This window comes from Apodemus sylvaticus, chromosome 8 (genome assembly GCF_947179515.1).
Source record: "Apodemus sylvaticus chromosome 8, mApoSyl1.1, whole genome shotgun sequence".
Lineage (NCBI taxonomy): Eukaryota > Metazoa > Chordata > Mammalia > Rodentia > Muridae > Apodemus > Apodemus sylvaticus.
Window position 1 is genome coordinate 113,509,184 of NC_067479.1, and position 12,209 is coordinate 113,521,392.

A 12,209-nucleotide genomic window follows, 5' to 3' on the forward strand; every position below is an offset into this window, starting at 1 on the left:
GTACTCTTAACTTCTGGGGCAGCATTCCACCCCACCCCCATTTTCTTTCTTAAAGACAGTCAGGAAAGATAGGAGCATGAATCAGTAACTGGGAACTAAATGTACTTTTTAATAGATGCAGAATTAATACATGCAGTGGGATGTGAAATCCCTTTCCATCTTTTTCTGATGGAAATAATATCAGGTGAATTGTTTCAACCAGGTGCTGAGTCCCTAAACACTTAGCTCTTACTGTGTCACTAGCTCCTTAGGACCCTTTATCAATATTTCCAACACTTGTTAGGGAAACATTTTCTTTTATGGTGTCTCCATGGACCACTTCTGTAATGCTACATCATTATATTGTTGATGAGATATTTTCCTATCCACCATTTTCCAGTTTCTCTCTAAGTACTAATTTCATAGAATCCTCAGCTAATGATCTGTCTCAGCCCTGTTATTTCTCTTCATAGTCATCTTGCGCAGTTTGGTTCTTACAAATTTCTATCCATCAAATGTAATCTTGCCTTCTATGGAACAACTGATGCCCAGAGGGTATCAGTGTGAGTCATTAGTGTGAGGTGGAGACACAGCAGGAGTTAGGAATCCACATGAGCTATCAGATACAGAGGAGACATTGAATCTGAGCACCAGAGACGTCTCACGAGAGGAGCTCAGCAACCTTGAACGTTTCAGTTTAGGAACAAGATTTTGGAGCACACATATGATAAGCTGACAAATGCTAGTGGAGGTCGATTGAGAACGGGAATGCTTTCTCAGGAGGAAATGCAGGAGAGAAGCTGGACAACCAGGGACAACACTGCAGCAGCTAGTTTGCATCCTCAGAGAAACTGAGCCCTGTGCACACCTTAGGACCAGCCCTATAAACCCACGAAGCCAAGAATGGTATGGACAGCAGGGTCCTCAGCTCTTGTGTGTCACAGAGCCAAGTCATTGGACTCTGTGGTGGAGTATAGCTGTCACTGTACCCAGAGTTCCTGGTTTGTGACACAGCCTAGGAGTGGGTTGAACTTCCTTCTCTATGATGCCATGAGCAGTAGAACTTAGCCCCAAGAGTTACCAGAAAGTACTTACTTAATTGCACACCTAGTATTAGGTTTGATTATGACAAAAAAGTCATAATTTGTTGTTATGGATTTTCTTCCTCATTCTTTGTACCCACATCCTTTTGCCAGGTGTACCCTTTGAGTTTGAGCAGCCTCTTGCTCATTTTCTGTCACCTGTTCTGTCACTGCCTTGACCTACCTCAACCCCCTTTGCCCACCTTATGATCCATGTCTTATCGTGTCCCGTTTCATGTCCCGTTGCTGTGATAAGATACACTGACAAAGGCATCTCAGGGGAGAAAATGTGCTCTGTCCCTGTAGGTGTCAGCTTTGCATTTGGATTAACTTTGCATTTGGAGAAACTCCCCTTGGTGTCTCTGAAGAAGGTCGCCTAGAGCAGGAGGACATCTCTGCTTTCAGGATGTGACATGGGAATGATTGGGTTCAAGTGGCCACTGGTTCTATTTCCTTCACATGACTTCCACATGTGCTGTATCCCACCAGCTCTAGGGGAGCATGTCTGTTCCCTCAAAGAGCTCTTTCTTACCCTACATTTCCAGGCAGGGGCCCTGTTTGTCTCCCGGTGCTATCCACCACAGAGTGCAGAGGAGTGATGGTTTTCCCCTCCCATCCACATCTCCAATTTTCCCTCTGCTGGACTCTACTTGGAGATTCAAATACCAGGTATCACTGTCTTGAGAGCAAGCTGAGTCCTGCTTTTTCCATCTTCCCCCACCCCACCAGCTACTAATCCATCCCTACCCTTTCCAGATATAAGTCCTTAAGTAAATTGTCTAAACCTAAGAAGAACCAAATACACACACTGGGGCACCTTATCCTCCAGTCTTCCCCAGCACCTGTCTATTCCTCCCCTCCCTCAGGCCACCTGAAGACTTGTGGTAAGAAACAATTGATACTGAGGTGGGGGGCCTCAACTCGGCCTCTTTCCTCAGTGTGAGGGTGTGGTGTGAGAGTGTGAGCAACCAACACCCCAGCTGGAGTAATCTTGTGTAATAGGGTGGGGCCAAATGCCCCAAGATGGCAGATGGTTGGCTCTGAGAGCAGTCACTTATATCAAAACCTTATGTTGTTTCCACCACCTCCCAATATCATCAGGCTGAGGAATAAACCTTCAACACTTGAGCCTCTGAGGGACACATGAGCTCCAACCTGTAGCAAGAGAGGACAAAACAGAAAGAATAACTGTGTAAGGGAAAGAGAGGGGATTTGGAGGGTTGCTTGCCTTGTCTCAGGTTAGGTCAGGGAGGCACGTGCTTCTTATTTGGACCACTTGTAGAAGCTCATGTCTTCGCAGGAAGCCACTTTCAGAAACACAGAACAGAAGTCTGGCTGGGTGAGTGTGGGATTAAGTATTGATATTTCAACAATATTCAATACTACAATCAATTTATCAGTGTGTTCCAGAAATTCAATGTTATCATATGTGGTTCTTCAAAATGTTCCTGTTGAGGCTCTAAGTGCCATTTAGCCACGTTTGGTTTCGCGGTGAGCTTGTTGTGAGGGTGAGCCTCATGGTCAGATAGGTGCCTTTAATCAAGTGGACACCAGAGGGATTGATTCCTTTCCCTCTGCCCCATAAGAGGTCATAGTGAGGAAGGTCTGTCTTCAAGGAGAGCCCTGACTGGGGACTTGAACTGGCAGGCACTGTACTGATGCACTTTCAAGGCTCCAGAGCCTTGAAGAAATAGCTATCATTCGCTGTAGTCTATAGCATGTTAGTAATGACATCCAACTTGATTAGCAAACTACTTTATTTGTTGTGTTACTCAGACTGTCCCAGGTCTCACCTCTGTATCTCTGGGACATATTCTGTTCATATAATTAGTTTGGTTTGCATCTTATGTTTTGAATAACCTTCTAGATTTTATGCCTTAGCCCAATAACCAGCCATTCCTGAAATGAGATCTGATTTTTTTTCAAGACAGGGTTTCTCTGTGTAGCCCTGGCTGTACTGGAATTCACTCTCTAGACCAGGCTGGCCTCGAACTCAGAAATCTGCCTGCCTCTGCCTCCCAAGTTCTAGGATTACAGGTGTGCGCCACTACCGCCTGGCCTGATTTTTTTTTTTTTTTAATGGAGGAAAAGGACCAAAAGCTGAGGTTTGATGCTTTGTGATGCTGCTGGGACTTGTATTTCTGGACCTCTGCTGTCTTGATGGTTCTGTTCATACAGACATATGCATCTCCATGAAGCTAAACAGAGTCCTTCTGTGGTCTCCAGTCTTTTGGGGCTAGACTGCCTCTGTTAACTTCCCATCGCATTGCTAGCCAGGCTTTAGCCATGGATTATTACCTTATTTTATTCTAATGAACCTGCACACATGTGGCAAAATGGTTGCTCTGTACTTCTGTGGAAAACAACTTGATTAGTTCAAGTATCATTTTAATGTATATTTATGCCTGGTTTTCAAATCAGTGTTTTCAAAACCGTGGATGTTTCAAACATGTGCATGCCTTCTTGTGCAAGGTTCATAACAGTCTTCAGTCTTCTCTGTGCCAGTCATCAGGGTAGGTGTGTGTGTGTGAGAGTGTGTGTGTGAGTATGTATGCATGAATGTGTGTATGAATATATATCAGTGTGTATGTGCATATGAATATATGTATGTGTATATGCGCATATGTGTGTATGTGTGTATTATTTATGTGTATGTGTGTGGATATGTATATGTGTATGCATGTTTATGTGTGTATGTGTATATGTGCATATGTGTGTACTGTGTATATGTGCATGTGTGTATGTGTATATGTGCATGTATGTATATATGTGTGTATATTTGCATATGTGTGTATTGTGTATATGTGCATGTACATATGTGTGTATGCATGTATGTGTATATGTGCATGTGTGTCTATTGTGTGTATATATGTGTATATGTGCATATATGTATATATGTATGTATGTGTATATGTGTGCATGCGTGTGTATATTTGTATATGTGTAATTGTATGCATGTGTGTGTGTGTGTGTGTGGTGAGTGTAATGAAACTTTAGCTGCTGAGCATCACTGCTGTGGAAAAGAAGAGTCCACTCCTGTGCATGAGGTTTTCAGCATGAGTCAATCTCCTTTTGTTCACTTAGTTTCATTGAGAAGAAACTTATTTAAAAACCATCATAATGTCCAGGTCTAACAAGCTTTGAAATTCACCAAGATCCAACATTTGCTTTCCTTGTTTAGTGAGTAAATAAGAATTACTTGCAATTAGCAGCTTAATTGATTGTATATCATCGAGAGAGCACTCATGAAAAATTAAAATTGAAACGGTTTGTCTTTGTTTCTTAATTAGATCAAACCTAGTCATTTTTCTCTCATTTTTCCTTTACTCTTTGTGAAATTCCCCTTTTAGAGCAGATGTGTGTGCTCTGTTGTGTGTTTGTGTATTGTGTGGCATATGTGTGTATGTGGTATGGTGTGTGTGTGGTGTGTGATATGTGGTGTGGTGTAATGTTTTCTATGTGTGGAGTGTGTGATATGAGGTGTGGTGTGATATATGTGTTTGTGTGTATTTGTGTGGGGTATCATGTGGTATGTGTGTGTGTGGTGTGATGTGTATATGTGTGTGTGATGTGGGTTGTAGTGTGTGTGTAGTTCAAACAAATGGTATTCTAGCCTCCCTTCTGATCAAGCTGGTTATGAATTATGCTTATTTGATTTCTAGAATGTTTTTGTGGAATACATGTAGCTCCTTGTCATGTACCCAACTCTATACTACATTCCTAATCACTTGAACTTTTTTATTGTGTATTTACAGTTTTACACACTTAATTAAAGATGTTCCCAGTTATTCCAAAAATTCCCTGTTTTGGTTAAATGACATAAATTGAGCTCTGTGTGTGGATTTGTTCTTCAAGCAGCAACAGCACAGGCTTCTCTTGGACTAAGAACAAGCCCAGATTAGAATTCTTGACTTGTCTTCCTATCCCTTTCATCCGTGTCTAACAAGGAAATTGTTCTCTCTTTTACTAGACAGTACAGAAAGCATCACATGGGGGAAGGAATGATGGATACTTTAAAAAGAATCTTCATCAGATAGAAGGATCAGGGAAACCTCAGGAAAACCCACAGAATCAGCTAAGCAGGTCTCACAGGGGCTCAGTGGTCCTGAAGCGACAGCCAGGGTGCGGCATGGGACTGACCTAGGCCCTCTGCGTACAGGCTGCAGTTGTAGCTCGTGGTGTCTGGGACTCCTAACAGTGGGAGCAGGGGCTGCCTCTGACCCTGTTGCCTTCTCTTGGAACCCCATTCCTCTTGGTTGGTTGCTTCAGCCAGCCTTAATAGGAGATGTTACTGCAACTTGTTTGGTTGATATCCAAGGGAGACTTATCTTTTGCTGAAGAGAAACAGCAGGAGTGGATGGGAGGGGGAAGAGGAGAGGTGGGGGAGGAAGTGGGAGAAGAGAAAGGCGAAAGGACAATCAGAATGAAAAATGAATAGAAAAAAAAGCCCTAAGTTAAAGAAATCTTTAGAAGAGTTTTACAAAGATTTAAGTCACTGGCTTCTGCTGACCCTAGTGGACCCTGAAGCACTCAGTGCCACAAACACAAACTCTGTCTTCAGGTTGTTTCCATCCCATTGACTGCTTTTATCAAATTATCACCCTGACACATGTGTGTGTTCAATACTCAGTGTTGGGGACACAAAAGAATGAATAACTATAAAAATGTTAAGATTAAAGATTGCATTAGCTTAGGCTATAAATGCTGATCACGTGGGAGAATTAGAGGCAAGTAAGGTTGGGCTTTACTCTATCCTCTAAAAGGCAGGTTAAAGTGAGACAGATTCACTTTAAAAGGCTAGCGGGTTAAGTCAGAAGTGATCTCTGGGTGTATTGTTAACTTGGCTGTGACTTTGAATGTTGGAGATGTTTCCAGGAAATTGTAACATTGTGGCTTCACAATCAATTATTTCTTCTTAGAAAAGTCTATCTTAAGTTAGGAGTGAGGGAGTGTATGTGTGAGGTGTGTGTATGTGTGTGTGTGTGAAAACATGTGTGAGCACATGTGTGCATGTGTGTGTACATGTGTCTATTTGTATATTTATGTATGTGCACATGTGTGTAGTGTTTAACTCCTACAGAAGCATTGCTAGTCTTAATTCCTTATTTCCCTAGTGTGGGTGGGCTCTTCTCATATGAAGAAGTTGAAGGCTATTACAAGACAATACATTATTTTATAGTTATTGTCCAAACAATAACCAAACACATATTTGCCATCTCACATGTTTGCAAGTAGTGATTTTAGTCTGACTTCAGTCATATTTCCCAAGGGCTGCTTTCTTTTTGAAGTTGAAAAATCCTTGAGAAGCCTTATCCACAGAACTCACAAACTCTGTCTTCAGGTTGTCTTTTTTTTTTTTTTTTCTGGGGCTGCCAAAGCAGAAAACAGCTCACTAGGTGGGTTAGAAATCTGAAGTTACTATCTCTTGAATAGAGCATGTCTTGGTGTATCTGCAAGCCTGGTTTCCTCAGAGGCCTCTTTCCTTTGCTTGCTACATGTTCAGATGGCTGACTCTGTTATGTTGCTAGTGACTTTTCTTTGTTGTTTTGTGTTCAGACAGTCCCTAGATAGCTCAGACCTAGAGCTTGCAATGTAGCCAAGGCTGTTCTTGAACTCATAATCTTACTGTTTCAGTTTCCTGGGTGTCAGGATTGCCAGTGTGCACATTTGACATTTTTTCCTCTTTCACAATCTTCCTCAACTAGCTTCATTTTAACTCTCTCATCTCTTTATAGACCAAAAAAAAAGCTAACTTCAGTGGGAGTTAGTTCTGACAGGCTATCTCTCAACTTAGTGGCTCCACACAGTTAACTCTACCCACCCATACACTGTATGCTGGTATATGGGGTTGGTTCCAGCTGAGACTGTGAATCAGTGTTGGTCAGCCCACTAAGGCTCTGTCAGCCCATGCGTCACCTCAAGTAAGCTGATGCAGAGTGGCCAATGGAGTTAGTTGCTCCTCATCCAGGAGGCAGGCCTGGGGCGGTTGCATAGACGTGTTCACAGGATTTCAAGAGCTGGAAGAGAGAGCAAATACCTTGTAAGTCTTTTCCTGCATCACTTTTGCCAAAGCCAATCATGTGACCAACATCAGGCAGTAGAATTAGAGAGTCTCCTAGCCTAGTGCAGAGGGCAAGCCTGGGATTTGGGAACTTCGTGGTGTCCTTGAAGAAGAGGGGAGATAGCATTGAGATAACTAAGCTGTGCTGCACTTATACGTGTGCATTACCCTGGCTTATATTTTGAGTTCCTAGCTGAGCTACATTCTACAAGGTGAGGAATGTTATTATTAGAACTATATTCTCCTTCACACTAAATTAAATGAAAATGCAAATCTACAGTCTGTCTTAATTCCACTTACAGGATGTTGAGGTTGCATGGTAATTTCAGAAGAGATACCCAAGGTAGATACTAACATTTCTCACAGTGGATTTAAAGGTGGTCACCCTCACATCCTACATATAGCCAGATGGCTAGACAAGGAAGAGACCACATCCTTGCATTTTAAAATTATAATCCCGCATTTTTATTATCCCAGAATAAAGGTCATCACACAACCTTCAGCAATAAGCGTTTATTGTTAAGACACATAGGGCCCTGGGTCTGGAGACTGGGCTATAGAGTATGGGCTCTTTGGAGAAGTTCTGTACCCTGTATATTGTGTCAGGCAGGCTGTGAAAAGTACCTTGGGACATTTTCTGGTAGTAGACATAAGCTCCTTGAAGGACAGGTAGAAGAGCGCTGTGACTCTTAGTAACTTTAGTAAGTAGGGTTACTGTTGCATATATGAAACACCATGGCCAAAAGCAACTTGAGGGAAAAGAGTTCACTTGACTTACTGTTCATCAATGAAGGATGCCAGGACAGGAACTTAGAAAGGCAGGAACCTGGAGGCAGGTGCTAATGCAGAGGCTTGTGGAGAGGTGCTGCTTACTAGATGCCTTCTCATGGCTTGCTCAGTTTGCTTTCTTATAGAACCCAGGACCATGACCCAAGGATGGCACCACCCACAATAAGCTGTGCCCCCATCAATCCGTAATTAAACAGTGCCCTGCAGACTTGTGAGCTTGTGTGCATTTTATGGACGCATATCCTTAACTGAGGCTCCCTCTTCTCAGATGGCTTTAGCTTGTGTCAAGTTGACATAAAACTACCAGTGCAAACTGAACTGCTTGATTGTGCTTCTGGATTCTTCTGAGGCCAACACAGTTCAGGGACAGTAAGTGTGTGTCTATCTGTGTTCCTCTGTATGGGGGTATGAATGTAGCATCTCCCACCTGCTGGGCACACATCATGTCCCAAGTCTCAGAAAGACTCTTTAGTGTGTTTACTTGAAACAGTAATTAAGAATTTTAGGTAGTTTTTAAATTTAAACATTTCACTTTTACATTTATGTTTTATATTTACGTGTGTGGGGGGGCATATTTGTAGAAGTCAGAAGACAACTTGTGGTAATCAGTCTCTCTCTTTCTGCCCTGTGGGTCTTGGGATTCAAACTCATAACGTCATTCTTGGTGGCAGGCACCTGTACTGATTGAATCATTTCAGCCCTTGTACCTGTCAGCCCTCAAGTACAAGTGTATTTTAAATGATATTTTTTATTAACTCTTTAAGAATGTCATACAACGTAATTTGAATCTATTCTTCCACTCACCTCCTCCCATAACTTCCCTCTCCTACCTCCTATCCCTTCCTTCACAACTCTGCTCGCTCACTCTTCCTTCCTTCCTTCCTTCCTTCCTTCCTTCCTTCCTTCCTTCCTTCCTTCCTTCCTTCCTTCCTTCCTTCCTTCCTTTCTTTCTTTCCTTCCTTCCTTCTTCCTTCCTCCCTCCCTTCACTTCTCTTTCTTTCTTTCTTTTGTTCTTTTGTTCTTTCTTTCTTTCGTTCTTTCATTCTTTCTTTCTTTCGTTCTTTCTTGTCTTTCCTCATACAGTCCAGTTTATATTGAACAGCTATTCTTGGCAGCAGTATGGGACAGACCTATCATGCGTAACATCATTCGAGAAAACAGACTCCATCTCTCCCAGTATCTATCAAATATCAGTAGCACCTCAGATTGTGCTGGATTTTTTGTGACCACCTTACCCCTTTTACGCAGGGATCTTGTTTGTCTGTGGCTTGCATAGGTCTTGTGTGTACTGTCACAATTAATGTAAGCTCATAAGTGCGTCTGCCCTCTTTTGTCTGGAATCAACTCTTTATTTAATGTTATTCGTTGTCTCTGAGTCTTAGAATGTTCCTGTCCTCTCTTCTGTGAAGATCCTTTGGCTTCAAGAGGGAGGGGTATAACCTGCATTTCTCATTTAGGGATGAGCACCCCACAGTCTTTTACTATATGTCATTGAGTGTGTCTAGGTTAATTGTTACCTATTGTAAGGAGACACTCTCCAAAAAGGGTTGAGAGAAGTGTGGGTACAGTGTACAGTCGATAGGGGTCATTTTAATGTCCATTGACTTGTTTTTTATATCAATACCACCAACTTGAAATCTGGACTTATTCCAGTGCCAGTTTATTTTCTGTTCTGTAGTATGTATTAACATCCCTTATGTATTTCAGCCCAGAGGTCCTGAAGAGTGAGCCGTATGGAGAGAAGGCTGATGTCTGGGCTGCAGGCTGCATCCTTTATCAGATGGCGACTCTGAGTCCTCCCTTCTGCAGCACCAACATGCTCTCCTTGGCTACTAAAGTAGGACACTGGGAGCAAAGGGGCCTCGTGTTGTGACTTATACCACTGTCATGTCAAAGCATGTACTGTTTGATTTCCTACATGACCCTTTCTATCTTATCTCCTTTCATATAAATATCTATTACACTGCATATATATACTTCTATGTAGTTATATTCATTTATCATATAAAATTATAAAAATGGATTTCTGATTACTGTTTCTTTGTGATGATGGAGATGGAAATCAGGGACTTCAAATGCTAGGCAAGTGCTCCCCCACTGAGCTATGTCTCCAGTGCATGCATTAGGCCTACAGGCCACAATATTATGTCATCCTACTCATTACTTTATCATGAGCCTAAGGTTCACTTTAGCTCAGTTTGGAGAAAATGATTCTGTAGTCTAGAACTGTCTAATTTGTATTGATTTTCATTTGTTGAGATGTTTCCATTTCTGATTAAAATTTGTGTGTAAATTTCTGTTATTTATTCACAAGCCACATTGTAGCCTCAGATGACTGCTCATAGACACCTTGGTCCTTTGACACTGCTACTGATTTCTATTTGTCTTACAGATAGTGGAGGCTGTGTATGAGCCAGTGCCCGAAGGTATCTACTCTGAAAAAGTGACAGATACTATTAGAAGGTAAATAGTGTCACAACTTAAAACTTGAAGCAACCACCATAAAATATATCATACTTCTATGTATATGGCCACTGCATATGAGTAACTACTTATGAAAGGCTCCCCAGGTAATCCAAACCTAGCAAGGTGTTTAAGCATCTTTAGGAACCATTGAAAACCATTGAAAACCATTGAAAACCATTGGGACATCTGAGAAAAACTTGAGATGCTATCCAGCTATTAGGCCGATCTACAAGACTTTATATCAACATGAAAAATGTACGTATGGAACAAGTTAAAAGTATGAAAATCTATTTTTGTGAAATTAATGAAATTTATACAAATATGGAAGAAATAGTAACAACATAAGCTCAAAAGAGCTGTGAACAATGATAACACTGAAAATATTTTTAAACGTTAGCAATACTGTATTTTATACTAATTTCTCAAAAAGTGAGAGTTTTTTTTACCATAAATACAGCTGAAGTTTAATAAAGGTCGCTGCCCCTCTGTACTCCCAGGCCAGTGTCAAGTCCTTCTGACTTCAGGAACTTGTTTTTGACTGCCTCACACTTAGGTTGATCCTGTCTGCTGCGCTCCAGGTTCATGACCTTTTGCCTGCTGATTCTTTCTTCTGAAACCCTCTCCTCTCAGATGCATGCATTGTTCTTGCCCTCACTCCCTCAAATTGCCACAGAAACATTTCAGATCAGGAAACTCCTCTGACTCCCTTCTGCCTACTTCAAAAGGACAGTGTCTGCAATCCCATGACCACTGACTTTTGTTGTCAATTTGAATAGATTTGAAATCACCTCAGGGACATACTTTTGGGTGTATCTGTGGAAGAGTTTCCAGAACTGTTGAACTGATAAGGCATGACTTACCCTGGATATAGGCAGTACTGCCATATGAGATGGAGTTCCAGACTGAAGAGAGAGAACTGAGCACAGACATACTCTTTCCTCACACATGTGTAGTCACATAGCACACCTGCCCTCATGCTTTTCCATCGTGAGGAACCACATCTCATCTTACCTGATGAGGCAATAGGAAGCCCTTTGCCTTGAGTTGCTTTTGTCTGGTAATTTGATTGTGAAGCCAAGGGGGAAAAACCTAATATTGGTCCTCACAGTGGCATTGCTGCTGTGAGAAACCTGAACACATGTTTGTAGACCTTTGTGTGACTGTTGTGTGAGACAGCTATGGAAAAGCTTGGGGCTGTGGGCTAAAGAAGCTCCAGAGTGCTCTGGGCAGAGCCCCTGGGTCACTCCCGAGGTCTCAGGAAGGAGCACAAATCTTGCGAGAAACTGGACTGGAAGTGCTCATGTTTCATTGTCTCATTCTCCTTGTACTAAGCTGCTCTACCATGGTGGGTTGTATGCTGCCTTGAGCGGGAGCAGAAATAAACCCCTCCTTCATCCCCTAAGCTGCTTTTTGTCAGGTGTTAATATTTGGTGATAGCATAACAATAACAAAAGTATCTAATGCCCCTAAAATATCATTTATAAGCACGCATGCTTGCTGTTGTGGGCTTCAGTCTTCTTTAGTAACTGGACTTAATAGCAGACACATGTAACCTTGGTTCTGACCTGGTTAGTAGCAGAGTTTAGTAGACCAGACCCTCAGTCAGCGCTGCCTGAGGAGGTTATGACTGACAACTCGTTTCAATGTCAAGGACATCTTGGCACTTGCACAGCACCAACAGTATTTCTCTTCTCCATCAAGCTGATCTGAATCTTCTATATTTTGGATGTCAACAGTCCCAGAGTTCCCTAGGTGAGCAAGTTTGTGGCTTTTCCTAAGACTCTGAAACCCTGGTCTCATGTCTGTCCTGTATGTATCACCATCCCCTGTGA

General features: G+C 42.1%; 1 protein-coding gene across 5 annotated transcripts in view; it reads left to right on the forward strand.

Moving 5' to 3' along the window:
• Nek10 (NIMA related kinase 10) overlaps window positions 1–12,209 on the forward strand; it is a 197,820-nt gene that overhangs the window by 104,650 nt on the left and 80,961 nt on the right. For 4 of the 5 annotated variants that reach the window (XM_052190707.1, XM_052190705.1, XM_052190704.1 and 1 more), the window contains 2 exons: window positions 9,619–9,748; window positions 10,304–10,374. The exons of the other annotated variant lie outside the window; for it this stretch is intronic. In XM_052190707.1, the coding sequence (XP_052046667.1) occupies window positions 9,619–9,748; window positions 10,304–10,374 (201 nt within the window). The remainder of the gene's footprint in view (window positions 1–9,618; window positions 9,749–10,303; window positions 10,375–12,209) is intronic. 5 annotated transcript variants of the gene reach the window in all.